The sequence below is a fragment of the Cyprinodon variegatus genome, unplaced genomic scaffold (genome assembly GCF_000732505.1).
Source record: "Cyprinodon variegatus isolate N-32 unplaced genomic scaffold, C_variegatus-1.0 Scaffold905, whole genome shotgun sequence".
Lineage (NCBI taxonomy): Eukaryota > Metazoa > Chordata > Actinopteri > Cyprinodontiformes > Cyprinodontidae > Cyprinodon > Cyprinodon variegatus.
This window is the reverse complement of record NW_015151358.1, coordinates 1-26214: the sequence shown is the minus strand read 5'-3', so window position 1 is coordinate 26214 and position 26214 is coordinate 1. Positions and strand designations below refer to the sequence as shown.

The 26214-nt window shown below is 36.7% G+C and overlaps 1 protein-coding gene across 1 annotated transcript in view; it reads left to right on the top strand.

Annotated features, from left to right (window-relative positions):
• LOC107099767 (disheveled-associated activator of morphogenesis 2-like) overlaps positions 1-24717 on the top strand; it is a 115479-nt gene extending 90762 nt beyond the window's left edge. Inside the window, 12 exon segments of the mRNA XM_015398028.1 lie at positions 10513-10846; positions 12937-13047; positions 13407-13510; positions 14406-14472; positions 14559-14676; positions 14795-14933; positions 18156-18214; positions 18305-18489; positions 20003-20308; positions 21298-21405; positions 22699-22728; positions 24571-24717. Of these exon segments, the coding sequence (XP_015253514.1) occupies positions 10513-10846; positions 12937-13047; positions 13407-13510; positions 14406-14472; positions 14559-14676; positions 14795-14933; positions 18156-18214; positions 18305-18489; positions 20003-20308; positions 21298-21405; positions 22699-22728; positions 24571-24717 (1708 nt within the window).
• Positions 24718-26214: the final 1497 nt, after the last annotated feature.

The following is a 26214-nucleotide window of genomic DNA, read 5'->3' as shown; positions in this document are numbered from 1 at the left end:
ACAAAGGGAGCACATTGTCAATTATCTACGTATCTTTTGCTGTCTAGCTTTCTCTCAAGGGAATCATTTCTATAAAAAGGTGACGATGTCTCATCTTTTTTTGTCTTTGTTGCACGAGATTGATTGTTTTAACCCCAACTTGCAATTCTTTAAAATGCAAATGTCACATAATCCTTTATTTTGACAGAATAGATGATTGCAAAAGTACGTATAAGAAACAAAAGATTATGTATGAATATACAAGGTTTGAAAAATTACTTTGAGATTAACATTTTCATCCCTAACTACCATATAACTTAAGTCTTAATAAATAAAAATAACAAATTTTCACCTATATTTCTCAATGACAAGTTGATAATAAAAGCCAGATTTCCAGCATCACTTTATTGTAATATTGGAAAAAGCTAACTTTCTGCTTGTAAATAGCTATAATTATGAATTAATGTTCAGAATCATACTGCTCATCAAGAATACTGCACAGCAAATACTTTTATGATTGCAATTTTCAATTTTTTCCTTAAGTCTGTCTTTAGGTTTTGCTTTTTTCACTATAAATTAATATTTTTTATATTAGCAGATCATTGTGTATCTGATGTTTGTTATTCAATCATTTTGGTACTCCCATAAAACTGCAACAGTATTTGATGTGTATGTCTATGATTTGATGTATGTGTTTTCTAAAGCTTTGTTTCTGTTAAAATGATGAATCTACTCATCTTGAATTTCCCAAGGAGAAATTCAGAATGTGCATGTCAGAAGAAAACTGGAAAAGCTGTTTAAGTTAAAGCCTGGTTTAGCTTCACTCTAACATTACTTTATTTTAAAGTCACATCACTTCCTAAGAACTTTCTTACAGATGGAGATTTTGAAATCCCTCATAAACTCTTAGGGGCTAAAGATACAACAGCTGCTTTAAAACCCTTAACTCTCTTTTCTTTTTGTTCCAAATTATTTTCATTCAAATAATGATTATAATTATATTTGCTTGAACTTGTAAAACATTATATAAGCCTGAATGTCNCTTGTAAAACATTATATAAGCCTGAATGTCACTTCAAATAAAAATCTGATTTCAGGAAATATCTTAGATAAGTGAAACTTCCTCTAAGTACATACACTAATAATCTAATATCCTTCTAAAGCAGTGTTTTTTTTAAAAACAAACATCTGATTTCTGGTAAAGTCAGATGTTTTTTAAGAGACGTTACTAAAAAGAAAACTTGCATCCCAACAAATTTATTTTTAAAAAGTAAAACATAAATACGCCACTTTGCAGTTTTTTTGTAGTACAACTGGATCTTGATAAGTCAAAGAAAATAGAGGCATGAGGAGGTTTTATTCATAGTGGTAGTGCAGTTAATAATTCCAGTGATTCGTCAATGTATCACGTGTTCTGACCAGACAAATAGAGGCACCCTCTGTCTGCAACTTCTGTATTATTCATCATTCATCAAATGGAGCTGGGCTTGTATATATACTTGCAAAAAGCTAATTCTAAAATCAAACAGACCTGTAAAGGCTGATCAACACACATAAACCCCATAGTCCTTCAATATATACACAGTCTGGTTTGTACTATTTGAATTGTTGTATCTCGTTAAGTGTTAAAGTCAGCACTGTTGTATAACTTTTAACCCTCATCTGCTTTGATATTGGTGGTTATACTGAAGGCATCCCTGTGTGCATTCTTGCATCTAAGATGTTTTTCTTAATTGCTCTCATTAGGTTATTGTGAGACGGCAGAAAACAATGTAGGTCGATGAGGCCGATGTGTCCCAAAATGATCCAAAGTCAAAGATCGATGTCAGAAGAGGTTCGCATTGCTTCCCAAGACAGCTGTCTGGACATTGTTCTTGTAAATTTCTTCCAGAAGGGAGTCTTGTCCTAAGCCATGATGTAGTCCCTTCCCCTACTGCTGAATCAATAACCGTCTGGATAATCTGCTCCCAACACAAGCAGATATTATTATTAAAAGCAGCCAGATCCCTCAACTGGGAGTGAAAGGATCTGTTTTCACATTATTACCCAATATGCATCAGTGGGACGGCAAAGAAGTCCAACTTTAAAGAGTGTCTGAGGTAAAGATGAGTGGACTACATTCTAATTACTCTGTAATAGGCAGCAGCAAAGGGGGGGTTTAAAAAGAAATTACAGCCAAGTCTGGCTTAAAGATAGATGGAGCTTGTGCTGTTACTGCTAAACATGCAGAAATGAAAAGCGATGAGCAACTGTAGTTCTGTGATGTAACACTGGGGTTTGATGTGTTGTATAATCTAACAAATCAATCACCTGGAAATTTCCAGCGTCTGACTTTTAACTCCCTACTGTATATTGACAGATGTGCCCTGTACCCAACTACATTTATCCCACAGTTTGTTTGAATATATTTTTTAGAGAGTAAAAATTGAAACATCATTTTTGGGTGGGAGGAAGTGAAGCATTGTTTAAAAGGTTTTTACACATTGTCCCATTCGTCCTAACCGCTAAAAGCGCAACCATGAAAAATAATATATTTCTTGTCTTCAGCAGACAGCTAATAGATTGCATGACATGTTATAAGCGTGCTAATCTTCAAAAGTGGTTTTCTTTTGTAGACTTTCTCAACATTTTTCCTCAATAAGCAGGTCTCTGAGATGACCTTCCATGTATTGTGTGTATTTGTGTTCTACCTGGAGTAGAAAGTGCTCAGCACTCATGTTCTCTGGAGAATCAGAAAAGATGTATGATGTGTAGCAGGCCTGTGTGTCTGAGCGAGTCCATCTATAAAAACTTGATCCTCAACTGTTTCATTGCGGTTTTAGTGGACTCTGTGTTGAAGCTTTTGCACCTCATCACCTCAGAGTCAAATGACTATTTACACCACAAAAAACGTTGATATTGTAACTTAACCGAAAAGCAAAATCAAGACAGTGTTACAAAAAAGATTATTTCACAAAGCTCCACTCTCTGTAATTGCAAAAGTGTAAAAATACCCAGTATGATTATTGTTTATATACTTATAGTAAATTCCTGATGTTTCAGTTGATAGAAAAGGCTTTCTCTCCAAATTATCATGATCTGACTTGTGGTTAGTAGTGCTAGGTCATGGGTTTTATAACCGCCAAAGGCTTCTCTTAGTTTGCCTGTTCTAAAAACAATTAAAATGTCAGGGAACAGAGAAAAGCTTTACTGAGGTTTTATTTTAGTGACATGACTCATTAGATAAACTGGTTAAAATGTTTATCTTTTAAGGTATTTATTTAAAATAAATATGTAGTTAATGATAAGCAGTGACCGGCTCTGATTAATAATTGGGTGTTTGGATTAACGGCAGCAGATAATCACAAAAATAGTTTATTATTTCAGTAAAGTGACATACCTGAAGCCATGCATCACTGTTCATGCACACAGAGTAAGACCAACTACAAGAGCTAATCTCTCTGTATTAATTACTTTTATTTAAAAAATTCTACATTAGGATACAGGAAAGTCATCTAAAATAATCTGGGCTTTAAATATTAAAAAATAAATGCATAGTTGTTTTACCTAGTAATATTAATAGTGATGTAGCAGAAAACTTAGTTACTTTGTGGGTGAAGTTGTCATGATTTAATTAAAGGTCTGACCCAAAAATGCAGAACACCAAACAGAGAGACCAGGGAAAAGTTTAACAGGTTTATTAAGAATATTGAGGTGAGTCCAGTGTTGCTCAGAGTTGAATGAAATTAGTCCAGTGCTGCTCAGAACACTGCTCAACCAGAACTGAAAGGTGACAGGATGACACTGCGGTTTGTTCAGGCTCAGTGGGAAATTTGAATCTTTGGTTTGAATTGGAGGAATAGGTTGCAGACTCACTTCTCCAGGAGAAGGTGTCCTTTATGGAATCCAGTCTGTGTGGAATGTTCCAGAGATTGTCTTGTTTGGTGTTGGGCGGACTGGGTTACTCAGACTGCAATTGTTCCTTGGTGAATGGAGAAGCTGACTGCCGCTCAGAATTCCTGCGGTACTTAAACGGGCTGTGGTGCAGATGAAACCTTTGCTCGGTGTGAAGCTCAAACAACCTCTTGGGGAAAGTGGATCCAAACTTCCTGTTTGGAACCCCAGCTCAGTTAGGAGCTCAGTTGATCCTTCCAGAGAGAGAAGGTCCGAACAAATCCAGTTTGCAGGATGACTTCCTGCCGAGAGGCAAAGACAAAAAACTAAGTTAAGACTCAGGTTGACAAAACTCAGTTTGACTCTGCTAAACTAAGCATGGCTAGAGTACCCTGTATAGGCAAACACTCTAGCGTCGAGGTAGTGGCAGTCAGCAGCTTAAGAGCACTCCACAGGTAATGAGGCAATGAGCTGCAGGTGTGCAGGGAGGCCCAATTAGGACGGGGCACCACCTGGTGGAGGAGGAAAGGAAACACAAAAACAGACCACACAAACTGGATTCCTGACAGAAGTAACTTGTAATTATAACTAGTAACTTTTTTTAAATAACATTTCCAGCACTGCAAGTTTTTTTTTTGTGAATGGATTGCACATAACCTCTAGCAGGTCATGGTGATGGCAACACTGCAAAGGTACCCTTATTTAGCTGTTTTTTTAATATCAGCAAGTTGTTTGCAACCTTTTCAGAGAATGCAAAAGAATTGTAGAAATTCAACTATTTTCTATGGAGGTCAGTCTTAAATTTAAACATAGAGGGAGACGTCAGTCAGAATGCAAAAAGGATCAACTTCGTCCCAATAGGTTTCTCAGTTTTATCATTTTGAGCTTCTAGCCACTAATAGAACAGGAAGATTTAAGAAATGTTGATAGCAGTTTGGAAATCTCTCAGTTAAAGTAATGGTCTACTGGTTTTATCCCCGCTGATGGTGACGACAGTTTAAAATATCACATTTTCATTGTTTTAAAATAGTAGTAAAATCGCTTTTTACTGCAAAGCTGAATAATACAAATTTATTTTCCATCGGAGAGTACTATATTTACTGGACAATTAAAGGTCTTTAAAAGAGACACAATGCCACCCCTCCATATTCTGCTTTATAACTATTATTATCTAGTATGCTTTTTTTTTTTAGTTTTTTTATAAACTGTGTTTTGGACATTTGTTGCAAATTATTGATTGGGTGGAAAAAGAGTGAATGAAAGGAAAAAAAAACAGGACACTGAGTGTTTGTTCTTCTTTAACACACATAAGGGAGTGATTCCTGTGGTCTGACTCCACTGAAGGCCTCATTCTTGCTTAATAAATAGCCTTGGAAAACAATTTCCTAATCCCTTTAAGCTAGTTTCAAGTCATTCTTAATACCACATGATGATGATATTTTGATCCATTCTTAATATAAAAATGGCTTATTTAAACTTTAGCTTCAGATAAATGCACAGCTGTATGTCCTGCTGGCTTTATTGACCTGTCACAGGAGACATTATGACCCACGGCCCACCTAGGACTGCTGGACCAAGTATATGAACAGCTCCCTAAGGGTTTGCCTATAAACTAGATCCATGAGAACCACTTTTTCTAAGCCCTGATATATTTTACATACATTTGTTACAGATGTGTACTTTGGCTGAGACTTTAATCAAAGTCAGTTTATGTCAGTTTTATGTGCTCTGTCCTTTGTTCGGCCCTTATGTCCCCTCAGTTCAACACCAGGTCTTGCAATTATAACGTGTGTGTTCTAATATTATGGGACTTTTTGTCCTGTTCTTGCAAAAACCTCCAGTCAGTGCGCCGTAATTGGCACCTCTGACAGCCTCTGTGGGCCTCTTGTTCTCATTCTGGCTCTTTTTTAGTTGAACCAGACCTGTGTGTGACTGAGTGTCCCTGGTTTTAGACAAATGGGTGTTTGAGGGAGACTATAAGTGTGTGTGCGTGAACATGGAGGCACAGAGAAAGGCTCCGGGGAGCACATGATTGGTTAAGTTTGTGCATTTTGAGAGGCTGGACTCCGATAAGTGTGTGTGGCTGTGCTTCGAGGCAGACTGTCTGCCATTCTGGGGTCATCCTCGGTTCAAACAGAACAATTTTGCCTCTTTAGCGGAAACCTCAAACACTGCATTTAGCTGAACTAAAGCTCTGAATTTAAATTTGAGTTTCTGATTACTTTTCCACTTCATTCTGCTTACTGACTGTATCAGATTTCCAGATAAGGTCAAAGGTCTAGCAAACCACTGATGAGCAAATCATTTTTATTAACTTTGCTCACATCTCCCAGTCATAAAAATACAGATGCAGACTTTATGCCTTTTTTTTTTTGTTACACTAAGCTGCTCTAATTTATTGATATAAATGTTAATAAGAATTCCTGTAAGAACCTCTAACCAGAAGTGTATTCATGTGATTATTTTTCATAATGCAACTTTCTCGACACAGTAGAGTAAAACTGATGTGTAACAGCACGTTGTAACATCAAAACAACTGAAAAAATTATAACAGATATTGCCAAAGAGTAATGAAACATGTCAATCTTTTTGCTATTATTAGTTGTTGTAATTCTTACTAACTAAATGATGGTGGCTGTGGACAGAACCTGCAATGAAAGGATCACAAGAAAAGGAAGTGGCAGAGATGAATCGATATCCTCCTTTGCAAGAAATCTACAATATTCTATATTTTATTTATGCATAGATATGTTTCATTCCAAAAATATATCCAGATTTTCCATACAAAAATCACAGAGCACCAACATTTAAAAGCTTTACCAATTTTCACATCATTTTGCTTCCTTTTATTTTTTAATTTTTGGCTTGACTATTAGAAACATAATGCTGAGAAAAAAACATTTTTCTACTCTGAACTCCGTCTCATGTGACTTCAACCTACGATTCCTATTGGTGCAGAAACCTTTCTTGTCAACTTTGGTATCCTAACCAGACTGTAAATATTTTTATTATTTGAATCCATCACAATTACAGCTAATTCTGCAGTAGCCAGATTGATATGTATAGAACCTAATTGAGTTCTACACATATCAATAGTTAAGTCTGTCCGTGAAAAGGAGGGACTTTTAGTGTAATACTTCTAGCTGATTGGGTGAGGTGCCAGTTTGTACCCGCCTTCCATAGTATGCTTTCAGCCAATCGTTGTCATCATCATTGTCACCCAGATTCATAGCAGAAATAACCAGCTTATTAGTTTCGGCAACTTGGTCACCAACAGGGATTATTGCAATAGTATTTGTCTGCTGCTTAATGAGTGTTTTAACAACTAGCGGAGTAAGCTGATAAATCAAACTTGTACCAAATCCTGTCAGAAGAAAAGCACAGACATCTTTCCCGTCTACAAATGCACAACATGCTTATTTTGCTCCTTTTTAAAGAAAATGAATTGACTTTGCTAAAACAAAGTCAATTGCGGAATTGACAGTTGATTCCTCCAGCGTAGCTATGTTTGTAATGCCCCAGCAAGGCGATTCTGACCATAGACATAAGACAATGCAATAAAGTACAATACAATGTAATTAATAATTATATTTTCAAGATGGATTTGTAGTGAGACTGAAAACTAAGAGCTCGTGACAATCCAGCTTGCAGAGCAAGGCTATAGCTCATCACCACTCTTGAAGTTCTGTTAATGTAATACATACTTTTTTATTTAATCCTTTTAATGAAAAAGTTTTAGGATCTTTAAGATCAATGCAAACTCTGACTAATTCACATCAACAGCAACCATCCAGTTACACGTTAAAACTAAACTTATACCTGCTGCAAACCCAGCTTTGATTATCTTTAACCAGATGAAACTAAGTCTAGTTTTTATTTTTTTCTTTTGCAAAAAAATGTTGTGTTTCAAATGCTTTTCTTGTCCTTCAGGAGCCCTGAGTCTACTGAGTTCATATGCACGGTTAGCCGATCCGAGTTGAGATTTAAAGTATGCAGCAGTCCTTCCAACAGGAACAAAATGTAATTAGACCTTTATGCCAATCAGCTGGGTGTGAATATTAACTGATGAAAGAAGGATCACAGAAGATCAGATGCAGGTGAACCTCAGGCACCGAGCTCTGCATGCACGGTTATGCAAATTTCTTGCATGCATCCATCACACACATATGCATTAGGCTATGGTGCACAGTTTGTGTGGCGTGTATGTCTCTGGCAAATTGTCATATAATTCAGCAGAGTGATTCGAAGCAGGCGGTAAGCAGAGCCTTGAATCCCGTCCATGCTTTTGAATTCAGACTCCAAGAACAACAGCTTTCACCCTCTTCTTTCCATACATTAATCACAGGGGTGTTCAGCCTAATTTCTCCTCCACTATGAAAGCGCTTCCAGAGAGGGCCTTCAGCTCACGAGCAGGCAAAGGGCTATTTCTGCACGTTATTCAGGCTTTCCTCATAGGTATCAAATGTGCAAATGTTACACTTGGACCAGTTTTGTCTCGTTCAGCCTTCCAGTGTCTGTGTTGAATTTAAATTGAGTCATATTTAATGCATGGGATGTGTTTGTCGTCACCTTGGTGCAGACAGAGTAGAGGTTGTTGCTCTTGTGCTCATTAACATCCTGCACATGTTTATGTTTGATGTCTAAGATTCCACTACATGAAAGGTAAGCAGCTGATTGCATGCATGCATGCATATAGATTTTTTTTTTTATCAGGAGGAAATCGTGCCTCAACAGAGTTTTGCGCTCTTATCTAGAAATCTGCTTGAAATATCTTTTTTTGTTTTGAGCAGAGATGGATCCCTCGATTCAAATTAAATATTAAAATTTCCTTGTATTTTTACACATTTGATGAAGATAAACAGAAGATGAGCACATTATTTAAAAGAAATAAAACAAAATCTGCCACAAATGGCAAAAATAAGAAATCACTTTAGGCAACACTCTCACTTCCTCCCTCTGTAAGCCCTTGTCATGTCTGTCCTCTATCAAACCCTCATTTGTCTGAAATAATTTATGAGGTCCATCAAGAATCTTCAGTGGGATACTCATTTGCAAAGCAGCCCATGTGCTTACTGAACATGACATCCCGCTATGTTTACACATCCCGTTTGTCACTTCTGTCCCCTTAAGGTCATTGTCTCACAGATTTCTCAAAAGTTCAGCTAAAGGGACCTTTGAGACGGAGAACTGGGTGAACTTTAGGTGGTAAAGTTTTAGGAATGCTGGGATGGCCTTTTGGTGTTGATTAGTGGCCCTGGGAAATTATTGAAGTGGAATGAACGAAAGATCTTGGAGTATTTGAGGAAAATGAAGATCTGTTCTGAATCTGTAACTTAAAGGAATTCCGTAAAATTGAGGAATGAAAGACAGCATCGGGTGCTTAAGTGCCAGTTCTTGTTTAAAAGGAATCCTGAGCAGCAGAATAGAATAGCTGTCATTGGTTTGGGTCCTGGCTCAGTGACCTTTGTCCCCCCCCCCCCTCTCTCAAATACTGTTTTCTAACTTTTTTGGAATGACAGAAAGGAAACTATCTACTGGACTTTGTTTCCAAGTTTGAAGATGTTTTGCTTCCCATCCAGGAAGCTTTTTCAATTCAAAGTGGCAGAAATAGAGTTGAGTTTGAGGCTTTATAGAGTGGACCAAAGCAAAGCCTTGTCGTGGCTTAGAAAAAATGCAAATTGAACCTGACGAACAGGTCCACCCCTCAGGAATGGTTCCTCGTTTGGTTTCTTTTTTAAGCCTGCAATGCACGATACCTGTGTATGTCTCTGAAAGGGGGTCATTAGAGGAAATTGTTGTTCTTGCTGAACAGGCGAGGTGTTCTGTTGCCCTGTATGGGGTGGGGGTTGCCAGGATAGTAGGAAGAAATGAACTCTACCACTGTGTTGTAGGTTTTTACTTTCTGTCTTTCTTTTAAAAATAACACAAATAAAATCCAATATTGCCTAAAATATCTTAGATCGAATAGCTAAAAGCAAAGCTTACAGATGAAATTTTATGACGTCCCTGCTTAGTGATCCATACCCTATTTTAAAGCCATAACCAATAATACTGTAAGATAGTGAGTATGAACAAAATATTATTTGTTTCCCTTAATGGGAAAATCCATCTTTACCTGCAGCAAAGTGGAAGGCAAGTCAATAAACATGCAGAGTAATACAAAGATAAAAATCTAAAAACAGGGTGCAAATAAAACACTGTTCAGCTTTGAAAGAAAAATATTTGTTGTGCAGATATTAAGAATAGCATACACATATTCAAAGAGAAAAAATGCTTGTGCATGTATATTTGTACATATAAAGCAACAACAGAATATGAGGAATTGAACATTCTGCAATTAACAACCAGGATGCAAATCCTGATTATATTCTTGGGGGAAGAAATTGTTGAAAGCCTAACAGATTCTGGGAGGAAGGATCTGTGATGACGTTCCTTTGTGCATCTGCGTTGCAATAATCTGTAACTAATGAGCTCTCCAGTCCTGCAACCAAATCATGCATAGGGAGGGATAAATTGTTCAACATGTCATGACTCCTTCTTTTGTCTTCACGCTACTAAACAGAGGGCCCCAATATAATGATGAAGAGCAATCATCAAGTTATCAACATCTTGCATAACTTGATTCGTCCTAACTTTTTCTTTATTACGCTCCTCCTTAAGGTTCGTCACACGCTTCATCGAACTCGACGGACTCACCTGCCTGCTCAATTTCATGCGCAGCATGGATTACGAGACGTCGGAGAGCCGTATCCACACTTCAGTCATCGGCTGCATCAAGGCGCTGATGAACAACTCACAGGGGCGCGCACATGTTTTGGCCCATCCTCAGAGCATCAACACCATCTCTCAGAGCCTGCGGACGGAAAACATTAAAACCAAAGTGGCAGTGCTGGAGATTCTGGGAGCTGTTTGCTTGGTACCTGATGGACACAAGAAGGTGCTGCAGGCCATGGCGCATTACCAGAAATACGCTGCTGAGAGGACTCGATTCCAGGTGTGGAAAGCTGAACTGACACCAACATAACACTATAATTGTGTGTCACGTTAAGTAGCCTTTAGATGATCTTTCTACCTATTAGTCACACTTTCTTGGAACGTTTTATAGTCGGAGGTCAGAGCTGCGCAGTCTGATCTGGCTTAACAGAACAAATACACGACATAGAGATGAGTTGGTGGCTCCACATCTCCCACCTCTGTTTATAGTCTACTTGAGTTATATTATTTTTATTATTTTAGTTTTATTTTTCATGTCTAATTCTAATTTAAAACCTTTCCCCTGCTAACACAATTTTAGCCTATTTTGATCTCTTTTGGAACTCTAGAATATAGAATAACAGACAGCAGTAATTCTATATTTTTTTTTCTAAATGACTACCCTAAGCAGAAATTTGTAGTACAAGCTGATGAGAATAAAGCCGTACTACATTCTTGAAATTTAAAAAAAGGGATTTTTTTTATAAAGAAAAAAAAAGAGCTTTGCATTTCTTATTGGTTCTGACAACAGTTGGAACAAGTCTGGTTAAGTTTGAGTCTTTTTCCTTAAGTAAAGACTCCTGCACCAAAACGGTTATAGTTATCATGACCTAAGTTATGCTAAGTTCAAAGATCAGATAAGCATTTTGTTTGATAGCTCACTGGTTTATGAATTTTGAAGATCTCTAAAAAAAAAAATTCTGAAACACAATCATACTCTAATAAAGCCTTCCACCACAGCTGGAAAGTAATCGCTTTTTTTCTTTGGTTTTTGGCTATTATTTACTGACTTTTAGAAAAGCTGAGAAACATTCATTGAATATCCCACAGTATGCTAAATTTTAAGATGAAATATTAATAATGAGACCGCCTAAACATGTTTTTTTCATTTATGCAGGTAATTTCCTCTAACATTAGGTAGAAAACATGTACTGAAAAATCTCTTATTCAGCCCTCATCCAGACAACCTTTATCTTTACAAACTCTGACAACCAGTCAGAGTTTGTAAAGATAAAGGCTAACAGCGCTTAATAATACTTTAGATCAGAGGTGTCAAACTGGTTCCAGAAAGGGCCGTGTGGCTGCAGGTTTTCTTTCCAACCAAGCAATAGCACACCTGACTCCAGTCATTTCATTAAGTTGAGTTCAATCTGAACATGATGACTTAATGAGATGACTGGAGTCTGGTGTGCTATTGCTTGGTTGGAAAGAAAACCTGCAGCCACTCGGCCCTTTCTGGAACCAGTTTGACACCCCTGCTTTAGATGAAGGCTCTAGCTTAACCGATGGGCTTCTACAGGTGGCTCTGGTCTAAATAATCCCCCTTATGACATCATAAGGGGAACGCTTTTCAAACAGACCTTTTTGAGCACAGCTAACAGGTGGAGAAATACAATGAGAGAGGTTAAATTTTTTTTTTATTCCTCTCGTACACAAGCTTCCGGCACATATGACTGTTACAAAGTGATTCTATAGTCAATTTTGCATAATATGGGACCTTTAAGGCCAATAACAACAAATAACGGCCCCGTTATAGTCTATAAAAATAAAGAAATAAGTGGTTTTCAAAACTTATGCTTGTGACTCTTTTAATAAACCTTTGCAAAATAAATACACTGATTCCAAATCTCAAGAAGCTTAAGAACATGATAGAGGTGATTTTGAATTTAGTTACATGTGCGTATCTGCTATGGGGCTTCATTTTATTCTCACACACTGTTCTATTCAAGACTCTTGGACTGCTTTAGTAAAGTGGTAGGAGTGAGTAAATAAACCACATCTTAAACGTCACCCTGGGGGGTCTGCAGTGAATCATGACACTTCAGACTAACTAACACCCCAGGATCTGAGTCACTGAGACCATAGGAGAGTTTTAAACATTGGGCTGAGTTATGATTAAGCTCCTCAAGAATGTTTGGGGTCACTTTAATAAATAATAAAGGGTAGAAGAACTTACAGTAGAACAGTGAACCTATGTCATCTTGTTTTCTGATATTGTCAGAATTGTGGTTTCTTTTGCTTGCTTGATTGCTGCTCATCGAAGCTTTAATCTGACAGTTTCAGCTCTGAACAGGATTTGTGGGTTTTTCTCAATCTGTCCTGAATATCCAGACACTCCTGAATGAGCTGGACAGAAGCACTGGTCGCTACAGAGACGAAGTCAACTTGAAGACGGCCATCATGTCCTTCATCAACGCAGTGCTCAACGCTGGAGCGGGAGAGGTCAGCATGTGTTTAAATGTTTGTTTTATCCCTGATTAATAGCACAACTAACCCAAGTCTTTGTGGAAAATATCAATGATTTCACAGAATCTTCATTTAAAACACTGCATTATTTTCTTACCAATTAATGAACTCGCAACTTAACCTCTGGTGAATGTTTTTAATAATTCAAAATAGGGAAGAATGTATACGTTTTTTGTGTGAGGGATAATAGGGACAACTTTCGAACTCCTGATGTCATGATTTTTAAATGGTTTTAATCATATTTTAAGACATTTATGTAATTTTTCTGTCATGAAATAATTAAAATAATTACTTTAATAATATCATCTCAAGTTTGTTCTTTATGCTTCTTTCAGGACAACCTAGAGTTTCGTCTTCACCTGAGGTACGAGTTCCTGATGTTGGGCATTCAGCCGGTCATCGATAAGCTCAGAGAGCACGATAACGCCACTCTGGACAGGTGAGGGATTTTCTACTGTAGATCTGCTGCTGCCTGAAAAGAATATTAACAAATTTACAATCTATTATTTTAGAAAGTCCTCTTTTAGATGTTTTGTTTTCATTACTTGCTCATACATCATGTATGATTTACATTTCATGCCTGATATCGATACTTATCAATGTGTAAAATATGGAAATCCCAGGCAAACAGGAAGTCACATTCTTTTAAAAAGGGATTATTATTAAAAAAAGGACGTCTAAAGTCAGTAAATTGGTGATTTTCACTGAAATGCTATAATATTCATTGTGACGTTATATTAACACTGCTATTCTAACAAAAACATGTGAAATATAAAAAACTACATTCTCCTGGTTTTCAGTACATAATTGTTATTAAATAAGATCGATCTTTTATAGTGTTTTTACATCTTTTTTGCTATATTTTAGGTAAACTTTGCTCTGGAGAGTTAAATGATGCATACATGCCTGCTTAATGGGGTGCATTTAGCAGCTTAATTAAAGCCTCTGTGGTTTTTAACTGTCTAACCACTGATATTGTCACCTTAATAGAGGGACTGTCTTTAGCTTTTGCATAAACAGAGCTGACCAACTGCTCTACCTGAATGTACACAGTGCACAAACCATAAAGCCTGTTGTAAAGTAGAATGACAAAATAAATATTGATGCAATTAATTTTTTTAATTGACTTCATTATTGATTATTTACTCAACAGGGAGGCTTCAAAGAAGCATTATTGAAAAAAAAAATCTGGAAAGGTTTATGGCTTTAAACAAAGAAGAAACATTTTTAAGTTACCAACCAAAATCTTTTTTTAGGTTCATATTTAAATAGTGGTTAAGTAAATATGTACATTTCCAACTGTTTCAAACTGTTTAACTTTTTTTTTTCCTTAGGCATTTGGATTTCTTTGAGATGGTGAGAAATGAGGATGACTCTGAGCTAGCCAAAAGATTCGATATGGTGGGTTTCCATCTTTTATAGCGAGACATTTTGATCCAAAGTTGGAGGCCTATGAAAAAAACAAAACCGTCTGTTTTCTTTATCAGACCCATGTAGACACAAAGAGTGCTGGCGCCATGTTTGAACTAATCAAGAAGAAACTGAGCCACACAGATTCCTACCCACATCTTCTCTCAATCCTTCAGCATTGCCTGCAGATGCCATGTGAGTGGAATAAAAACGGTCTGAAATAGCATTGCCTCAACAGGCTGCATGTTTTCCCGTGAGGTTTAGCCAATCTCACATATATGCACCGAATGGGATTTTCTTTATCTGCTCTCAGATAAACGTGGAGGCTGCAGTCTGCAGCACTGGCAGCTTTTAGACAGGATCCTTCAGCAGATCGTCCTGCAAGATGAAAAAGGAGAGGATCCCGACGTCTCCCCGCTCGACAACTTCAGTGTTAAGAACATTATTCGCATGTAAGTGAAAGCATTCATCACACCATACTTAATTAGTACTTTACGGCTCAGTAAAAACAAAAACTCCTAAGAAGAGAATCCCATTTTGATGTCAAATTAATAAAAAGAGATAAAAGTTTTATTTGAATGGCCAAAGCATAAGGATGCCCATAAATGGCAAGAATAATGAATAAAAAGTGGTTGTAGGTTCAGAGGCAGGGGGGGATTTACCATTAGGCAATACTAGGCAGTTGCCTAGGGCCCCACGTTCCTGGGGGCCCCATAAAACTCTGTTTACATGTATAGTTAATACAACTATTCCTTATTTGTGCACATTAATTATGTTTTTGATAAAAATCCTTTGGCTAAAATGCCATCAGAATGCTGATAAATAGAGAGGAAAAAGGGACAAGAAGAGAGGGACAAAACCTAGAACAAATAATGGATGTCTATTCTATTAACATTTCTCTATCTGTAGAATGGGTCTGTTTTATGGGTTTTCTTATCAGGGGGCCCCCTGCCTGTCTTTGCCTAGGGCCCCAAATTTCCTAAATCCGCCCCTGTTTAGAGGTAAAGTTATTATAAAACGCAGAAGGAAATAACAGGAGAGAAGAGATGTTTAAGGCTTGTATGGGGATATTTTTCTTGGAGATTATATTTTTATTTTTGAAAATGTCTCCTGTAAACCATTTTATTTCTGTAAATTTTGACAATCAGCTTTACATAAATCGCTTACATACTACAGCAGTAACCATTTGTTGAGGCTGTAAATTACTTTTTACTGACTCGTTACCAAGTAGCATCTTTTTCCCAATATTGTGTAGAAATAAACAAGAACACAGAAGAGACTTCTGTATTCAATTTTTCTAATTCTTAGTATTTTTAATCATGTGAGAGGTTTCCTTTAGCTGTGAGCTAAGATCAGCTACATAAATCAAATAAATGCTTAAAATACTCCAAATGGTGCGTGCTACATTTTGCATTACAACGCTGAGATATAGTAAACTTTTCAAAGGTTTTGAATATAGAAGTGCAGTCTTTTCAAGTTTCTGGGCCAATCATTACTCTGTAAATAATAAATTTTTAGCATTCCCTACTCGCCATTTTGAAAGCTTTATTTTTATATTCTCACGTATCGCATCAAATCAACAGAACTTCCAGCTGAGTATAAAACCTGATCAAAAAATTACAAAAGAGAATTTTTTTTTTAAAACCTGTCCGGGGAACTCTCAGAGAAGCTGAGGCAATATATAGACAGCAGCAGTTATCAGCAGGAGGCTGGTGGGGAACTTTGTGAGAGGTATATCAAAGACAAAATGCTTTAAAATGTTCTGCCCTGTTGAGACGCAGTGAAACAGGCATTTTTCTCAAGGTGAGTAAGAAACAAGGAGGCAGCATGCTTTTATTTAGGAGAAGCAAAAATATTTTCTTGATGTTTTGAGATTCATTACTGTGCCTGTTGTTTAACAGGATTGTTTTATAGTTGATCATTGATTTTTCTTGATGTCTAGGATGGAAATTTTTTAGAATTCAGAGTCAGACCTGATGTTATTTTCTGCTGATTTAATGCATTTTCTTGTCAGTATTAAGAGATGACATTTAGAGCCTTGTTCTGTACATAATGTCATCTCAGTTTCTCCTTCTGACAAGCCTCCATTCCTGTTTTCTCCATCTGCCTTCTCCTCCATTTTGTTATGTTTAAACCAAGCTCCTGATCGGTGATTAATGTGTTTAGTCTCTGTGGTGAAAGCACCATAAAGCATGTAGCGTGGTTCACTTTGGCCCCTGACAGCTCCTGCTTTGTTCACTAATTCAACCACCATTGTTTTTGCAATCACTTGAGTGCGATGATTTTCAGGAGCGTGCAGAAAACTCCATTCCTGCCCGTCACACATCCACCACATCGGTTAAACTCTACCCACTCACTTTACGCCTCAGCCAGAGTCTTATTGTGTGTTTCCATAAACTCTTGAAGAGTAAATTGCGCCCGGTGAAAAGGGGAACATAAACAGAGGTTTCCACATTGCGATGCCTTGATGGTGAACGGGTGAAAATGTAAGACTCGTGCCGTGAAAGACTCTTATGGAGGAGGGGGCGCCTCGGAGCAACTGTTAAAACAACTGGCAGAAGAAGTCATTCATCATCCGTGGTTATGGTGATGACGGAGGAGGACACGAGTGCAGGACAAGAAATTAACACGCATTTTCCACAACTACGCAAAGGTGTTCCTATGACCGGCTGATAAAGAAAAGTGTAACTCGATCACCTCAATTGGTTACAGCCTAGCAAAAGTACTACTCCTTTAATGTTTTTACATATTTTGGATTTAATTTTCATGCATTAGCACAAAATATTTCATATGAATACTAAATGTTTCTTTGCATCGTTATTGGTTGTATGGAAGCACCTTTTATACAAAAACACCTGCTGCACATCTAGGAATTCATTGCTAGTTTCTCTCTGCAAAATAGCTCCAGCGTTTATGAGATTAAACATATCAGTTTGTTTCTGTCTACTGAGAAGGTAAGTTGTGACGATAGCTGCAGTCAATTTTATTTAGAGTTTCACAGTAAAGAGGCCCGAAAATGAATTAAACCTGCTTTTATTTCCATTTACCATTATCTTTTGGTTTATGACATAAATACCAATGAATTACATTGAGATCTAGGTTTTTAATGTGACATAATATTGAAAATAAATTTTAAGACTATGCTATTGTATTTTGTTTTCTGTAATGTATGATAATTGCCTCTGAAAAATGTTTATTCTCTTGTCTCTAGCCAAAGCTACCACTACTCCTCAAGGTTTCACTTTCAATCTTTCATCATCTTAAAAAATATATTCAAATATCCTTTTGCTAATCATTAAATTTGTTTCTTATTCAATTGTTCCCAATCTCATTTCTAATTGCTTTCATTAAATAACCACTTTTTCAAGCTCAGCCAAGTCCCAGAGTTAATACCTGAGAAATCATAACCACTTCCAGCCCAGCAGGGTTGATCCCAGCACTAATGTTGTCCCTCTGAGCTTAAATGAACCAACTGCTTCAGCCCAGTCAACACTGGTCACTGCTCTCACTAAAAGGGAAGTCCAGGATTAGTGTCACTGATCAATAAGTTTTAAATCCAGTGATTAAATTCCCTCAGAATGTCCCGGCTTGACTCGGTTGGAGAGCAGTTGACCCCTACGTGTAAAGCATTCTTCTGTAAGGCTGTGCTTTATTCCTGTACGTCTGCTTCACAGGCTGGTCAATGAAAACGAGGTAAAACTTTGGCGAGAACAGGCCGAGAAGTTCAGGAAAGGTGAGGAGATTGTTACCAGCCAGTATGGCTTTTAATAACAAAAACCTGCATTAAATGAGCGCTTCATTTTTCCCTCTTGCTGAACTGCAGACCATGCAGAGCTAATGGCTAAACTGGAGAGGAAAGAGAGGGAGTGTGAGACAAAGACCCATGAGAAGGAGGAGATGATGAAGACTCTGAACAAGATGAAGGACAAGCTGCAACGTGAGGGTGTGGAACTGCGTTCAGCGAGAGAGCAAGTGCTTGACCTCTCGTCACGCATCAATGACATCTCAGTAAGAGCTTTTTCTGTCATGTATTATACTATTAAGGCTTTTCCTGCATAAATTATTCAATCAATCTTTATTTATGAAACACTTTACACAATCAAAGTGAGAACAGTTCTGCACAGGTCCATACATTTAAAATAAAGGAAAACAAACAACAAACACATTCAAAGGTGACCAATTAGACACAAACACCAACAACACGGCTAATAGATAAATATATTTTAAAAAATCTGAAAAAAAAAAAAAAAAGATCTGATTATTTGGATGTAAAAGCCAAGTTTAAAAAAAAAAAGGTGTTAAAAAAGGGATTTGACATCAGAAAATGTAACAGCCATTACAATAAATTATTCACCCCTTCTAAGAACATCTAAAAACAGCAGAGTTTCCGACCTTAAGCTTCTTTGATCTCCGGCTCTATATATTACATTTTTCTTTTAAGGACTAAAAGATAAATAAATGCACTTCAGTTTATTTGGTAGAGTGTGCAACTCAAATAGGATCACATATGGCAATCAAATATTCCCATTTATATAGTAAAATAATTCATTTCTATGTGATTTTTGTTTAAACGGCGCCTTAGTACACTGTGCTGGTTAAAGTTACAGGAAACAGTGAGCCATGTTGTTACTGTAAAACATAGATGTCTATTTTTAGCAGCTTCCAATCATCAGTTTGAGTCAATTAAGGGGAAAAAAAACACTGATTACCACTTACTGGACTACAGAGTTATTCCCCTGAACAAACGGGCAATATTGCTCTGTAGCTTAATAAATAATAGGCAGCTTTACTGCCATTATGTGCAAAAATTAAATATTGATGCCTTTATTGTGGGTCCGAATCAATGTTGGTAAAGTAACTTTAACAACTTTGAATTAAATTTATTTGAAGTAAACAAGTGGCATGAAATAAACTTATACATAAAAGTAAAGTTCATGACTTAATACAGTATATATATATAATTTATATATTAGAGAAGTAAGAAAAAGTTTAAACTTATATTTTCCAAGCAAAACTTTTCGATATATTATACTTTATTGCAATTATTGGCTCCAAATAGATGAGTATATCAACAATATAAACAAAAGTCATCAGCTTTGTCAGTTAATCTTTCTTAATTTAACACTAGTGTATAGTAAGTTCTTTTTTTATAGATAATATATTATATATAGTAAAGGGCTATGGTCTATGAAAGCACTTTATAAACTTTCAATAAGCATTTCTGGTGCTTTGTTTAATGGGTTGGAAAGATACCTAAGTTATTTGTTTATTTACAAAGTGTGCATTCTTGTCAATTTCTTGACTGTTAATGTAATAACAAGTCTGTTAATTGTTTATAATTACTTTATAAAATTAGTTGTAGTTTAATTGGTACTTTGTCAATAATGTAACATTTATAATCGGAATAATATGACTTATAAATAAAGGTTAATTCCTTTTTTTAACCTTTTAATAAGTGACAAAGTAGATGTAAATGCAGAGCTCTATCAAAACGTGTAACTTTAATCCATTGATCCCACAGCAGGGTGGCAGTGTCTCCATGCTGCCTCCACCTCCGCCCCCTGGAGCACCAATGCCTCCACCTCCTCCACCTATGTCAGCTGGCATTCCGCCACCACCGCCTCCACTGCCGTTCAGCTGTCCACCTCCACCGCCGCCACCTCCTCCGCCAGGGGGGCCGCCTCCTCCACCCGGGGCCCCTCCTCTTTTTGGAGCACCACCCCCTCCCATCCCTTCATCATTCAACTCCATGAACACAATGCGGTCAAAGTCCATCCCTCAGCCTTCTCATCCGCTAAAGTCCTTCAACTGGAGCAAGTTAGGAGAGGTGAGATCATTAAGTGGAATGGCCTTTCTCTGGGGCGGCGATGCCTAGAATGAACACACTTTTTGTAAGATTAAATGAAGGAAATGCTTTATACATATAATAAATTTATTTAAATGTCTTTTTACTGTATTTTTGACTCATTTTCAACTTTATAGTTGGTTGTAATCTTTATATTGGGCAGATCTGATTATCAAAGCACTTTAAATGTCCAATTTCCAATCCTCAAACAGTAATGGAAGGCCCATCCTGTGCTTTTACTAAAACTTATTTCAAGCCGTTTGAGCTGAAGGCTATAAGACGGCTTGAAGTAAAAACAAATATCCACACAATATAAAAATATCCTTATTTTCTAATAAACTTTTCAATTTATGAAAATATGCTGTTTAACGCAGTGCATTAGAAGTACATTTTGTTCACTGCTACATGTAAAGAATTTTTTTTGGTATTCCACTCCTTGTCCTGATCTGGGAAATGTGATTCTATGACTCAAATGAATAATGGGAGGCTGGCTAGAGTTATTATAGTTTATCTAGGGGTCATAATATATCATGGTTCATGGGAGTCAATGGGTTTAAACTGGAATTAAAACCAAGATAAATAAAAAGAAGACTGATGCTGTTTCCCATCATAATTTACAATGGTATCAACATGAAGCTTTAATTTGAGCATATTTATAACTACCTATCCCAGTGATTGATGAATGGTAAACTTATCCACCACTGTTGTAAAATAGTAAAAAAATGGTATGGGGATAGAAAGTAACTAAAAATCATTTTATAGAGGCATGTAAGAGGGGATTTACTCTATGATAATATCAAACATACATCGAGGATTAATCATTTACCAATTAAAACAGATTTTCCTATAAAAATGTATTCATGTTTTTGTTGTTTTTGCACAGAAAATGTTCAGCTACCCAATCTGCAACTCCAATCGGCAGTTTGTTTGATAATCCCAGTTTAAACATGAACCCCCTTCTGCTATTTCAGAATATGATCAACGGCACCATCTGGAACGAAATTGACGACCTGAGGGCATTCAAGATTCTCGACCTGAAGGACATAGAGAAGATGTTCTCAGCGTATCAGAGACAGCAGGTTTGGATTTGACTCTGGCTTAGATGATATTGGATGCTTAGTATGTGTGAAATTTAATCCAATCAGTTGAATGAGATCACTTTGCAGAGACTATAAGACAAAGTGTTTGTATAGGATCCTAGAAGATGACTGAGAGTAATTGGTCCAGTTCAAGGTTAATATGAGCTTCTTTTAGCGGCTGAATGGCTCCTTGTTACATCTGCTGGTGTCTACAGAACGTTGGTGTGAGAACTGCCTGATGTCTTAAATCAGGGTCAACATTAAACTCACAAGTAGTCATGATGCAAGAAAGCATGAAAAATATGACATACTGAAAGTAAACAGATTCATAGAGTAAATCATGCTGAACCACAGGATAACCTAAAGAATAATTGCCATATACCTTGTGGACCTGTCAAACAACATATAGCAATTACTCTCCTCTCTGCTGGGAATGAACTGAACCCTTGTCATACATTGTACAGCTTTAAAAGGGTTTAAGTGGAGAGTTAATTTACTCTAATTGGTTTCTAATAATCACAGTTTAAAGTGAGGTCATTAAGATTCCATTAAAGAGCAAGAAATCATCTCTGCTGAGGCATCACCATTGTCGAGTTAATGTATTTTACAGCTGTCAGACATGAACAATCACAGTGTCTCTTTGCAAGCTTTTATTAAGGAGGAATGGGTCATTTGGGGTCGTTCCTGACAGTGATATACTGCAGGTATTTATTTGTGCTGTGCACGTTTTTATTGGCATTGGCCAACGCTTAAACGCTGATCCCAGTGGATGCAGTCGCATAAAAACCCAACATCTTCCTGTCTTTGACAGCCTAGTTCCCGTTTGGAAAGAGCCAAATTCAATTTAAATTCAACTGGGCAGTAACGCAGTGTTTATGCATGACATACTCTTGTTTAAGAGCTTTTAATCGGTCTGTCAAAATGGTATTTTGTTTGCATTTGCACTCTGTAGTATTGTCTACAGCAGTCATATTTCATGGCTCTGTTTTTCCATGTCAGATGGACCGGGATGCAGTCAAAACAAAAAGGGATTAAAGCATCCATGACGTCTTTAAGTACACAAGAAGCTAAACTATTTTTGTTAATCTTTCAGCCTCCTGTGCGGATCCTTTGAGCCCTTGACAAATGAAACAATAGGTCATTGTTATTGTCTAAGAAAGCTTTCCAGCTTTGGCTTGTAGTCTGCATTTACTAGCTGTAGTTCTTTGCTTAAGCCTGTCCAGCTTTAAGTGCTAATCTTTGCATGTCTTCTCACTTTTTTTGTCCCTCTGCGCTCTCCGACTGCCTGGGCAGGACCTGCTAACTAACCAATCCTTCAAACAGGTGAGTTAAACATCTTTGAGCTTCTGGACCACAATGGTTGCCCACCTTTAGCGCTTCTATAATCTCACATTCTGCCTTGCACAAGCCGGGTAAACAGCTTTCATGATGAAAAAGTTATTTTTTCTGATTTTGTTTAGTGATTCAAAGTCTTAACTTTGTTTTAAAACTATGTTATTGAAGTAATTATGTACTTTTTAATAAATCTACCTTAATATTTAATAATTATCAGGATGTTAATCTCTATAAAAGCAGAGTTTTTATAGTTTGGGCTCCCACAGTTGGTGCAATGATGCTGTAGTGGAAATACCACGGCAATAGAAAAAAAAATGAATTTGTTGCAACACTTTATTTGAATGAATGCTTATAAGACCATTTGTGAACTGTTTGGAATCAGCCAACAGAGAGAATATTCTCATGTGAAAAATATTTAAGACAGCTAGCAAAGTTTTTATAGAAGAAAATCCCAGCAAATGAACCTTAACTGCTGTTCTGTTCGTGAGAAAATGCAAAACAAAAAGATCTAGGATTCAACTGCTTTGCAAAGCTGCAACTAAAAAGTATTGAGCACCTCTGGAATAAAACTTTATAACACCATTAGGGCTAAAGAAGAGATATTTGTTAACAATATTAGGGACCAGTTTTGGAGAAATCAAGATATGTCATATCGGTAAAAACACATAATCCCACCTGTAAAGCACGATGGTGGAGGGGTGATGTTTAGGGCTACTCAATTATCTGTGTTAGTTTTTGTCTTGACTAATTTTTAAGCCCTAGATGTGATATCAAAGAACAGAACCAGGTATAGACTATATCTATTTCCTGATATGTTATAACTTGCAGTGAAACATTTTTTGCTTTCTCATGGCCGTAGTCACAGATTTCTAAAATTGTACCTTCTGATTGACAGATTACCAATCAAACCAAACCTCAATTACTTAAATTATTAAAACTATTTATTTTACTCAACATTTTATTGATTTATGCATATTTGGTCCTTTTTATAGAGAGGCACATAATCTGTATATTTGCTGGGACATATTTTTATTCCATCTTTAGTAGCCATATTTAGCTCTGACATCAAACAAATACAGTATTGCCCTTTTTTTGTGACAGAGGTGGTAATCACAATCTTATAATGGAAGCTGCACATTTCAGGGTTTCTGTTTTAAATGTCTGGTTAAAAACAAGCTAATTCCCATCTGTCACTTGGTAACTGTTAGAAAAGTTCAACATTTTAGTCACTGCAGTGTGTTTGATCCACAAAGTGTGGTAGAGCTCGCTCTGATGGTTTCAGTGGATGGGAGTTGCCCCCTAACCTGCTGCCAACCCGTCCAGCTGCCAAACACCCAAGGTCAACATGGATGCAGACACTGACACATCTGTTTTACATGTCATGCCTCACAACCTTAAAAACAGAGATTTTTTTGGCTTGCAGGAAACCAGGCTGGACATAAATAGAATGTATTTAACATGCAGGACCAAACAACCTGCATAGAATCTATTTAGAGCTGCAATTATCTGAGATCTGATTAGGAAAAATGTTCTGCTCTTTGAGTATTTCTGATGAGGTATTATATTGTGACGGCCTCTGATCCTTTATGTAGGCCATCTCTGTATCTAAAAATAATTAACTTTAATCGAAGCCTAAACTCTTCTACTCTGTGCTTGATGCAAAGGTTTTCCTCTGCTGTTCTGAGTTGTTTCTTATTAAATTTACCCTGAAATGGTTGTTCTCTGACTAAAGTTGTTAAAACGGAATGAAGAGAATATGTTAATTTTTATGCCAGGATTTTATGATAAACATTCTACATATATATATATATATATTTTTTTTTTTTACAGAAAGAAACGGGCTCTATGGATGACATCTATGTGAGCACACGAAAGGTCAAAGAGCTTTCAGTCATTGACGGCAGACGTGCTCAGAACTGTGTCATCCTGCTTTCAAAGTAAGAGGTCCAGTTAGAAAAGCTGCTTAGCATAAACTGACCATGATTAATGTAATTTGTTATTATTACTATTTTCTATTTTTTGTTTCACTAACTTTAAAAAAAAAATCATGATTATGTTTTCCATCTTGAAATTCAATGATGAAATTGTGTTTTTATTTTAAAAGTATTTAATGGAGTCCTGCTGAGCTGAATCTCAGGGGAGCAAAAAATAAACAATGAACCGTTAGTATCGCAACACATTAGATGATGAGCAATAAACTGATTGCAAATCTTATTAAAAGTAAGATTAAACTGGGACATGCAAATATCATCCTCGGCAAATTGGCATAAAATGAAAGAATCTGCAGGAATATCAGCTCATCTTATCCTTCAGAGAAAATATGTCATTGACCAGCAGTTGGCGGAGCTACATGAACAGGGAACCCCTCTAAAGGAAACGGTGTTAAGGTGTGGGAAACATAATTTAACTTTGAAAATGCACAAGACAAATAAGATAACTGGATTTATGGAGAATCAGGATTAGATCCGACACTTTTTCAATATTTAAAGTAGAAGCAGAAGTGACAGAGGAGTATAAACATCTATGGGTTTACCTCTAATACAAACTGCACCTGATATGTAATGAAGCCGTTTACAGGGAGACAGAAAGCAGATGGTCTTTCTTGATTAAACTTGAGACGTTTATTGTTTTTAGCGAGATGCTGCAGATCTATTATGGAGGGTCCTATTTTAGCAGTGATCTTCTGTATGGGCTTCAGGATCAGGAAAGATCAGTAGGCTGACAAGGAAGGCTGGCTCTGTTGTTACAACTATACTAGAGTCTCTTGAACACATAAAATAAGAATCCATAAGCATCTTCTTCACAGCACAGTTATTAGACGAGACAGATTGTAGTCAGCTGTGTTATCAGACCGGTTCCAGCTCACTGTCCCGTCCTTATTTTTAACCAGAGGTAGAAAGTAAACTACACTTGATTACTGTACTTAAGTACTTTCTTTGAGTATATTTACTTTACTTGAGGGATTTTTTTTTGTTTGTTTTTTTGTTGTTTTGTTTTTGGAGGGGGGTACTTATGACTTTCTACTGTACCTCTCTACATTTCGAGGAAGCTGTTATTTACTTGTTCCTTTTGGCTTTGCATAGATTTGTAATCAGCTGTTGCTGTTTTTCTTTCTTGAAATGCAATTTCAACATGGCGGATAGCAGAGCCTTTAGGACTGAATTTGGACGGCACCGTTTTAGGGATTTGTATGATATTCCACAACTTTGAGAAACTCAGGGCAGATATGATCTATATTTATCTATCTATATTTAATTGTATGAAGGAGTTAGTTGTAGTTGTATTCTTGGTAGTAGAACCTTCAACCTCTATTCTATAGTGAAAGTGTGAGAGATACTCCTGTTTTCTTTTTGGTTCATTTTTAAATAGGAAATAATAAAAGCTAGCCTTATTTTTTTGTGGCATTTTTATGATGAAATTTAAAATTTGTAGCTGTGGTTCAATGCATTAATAAGGATTCAAAACCTTGAAGAA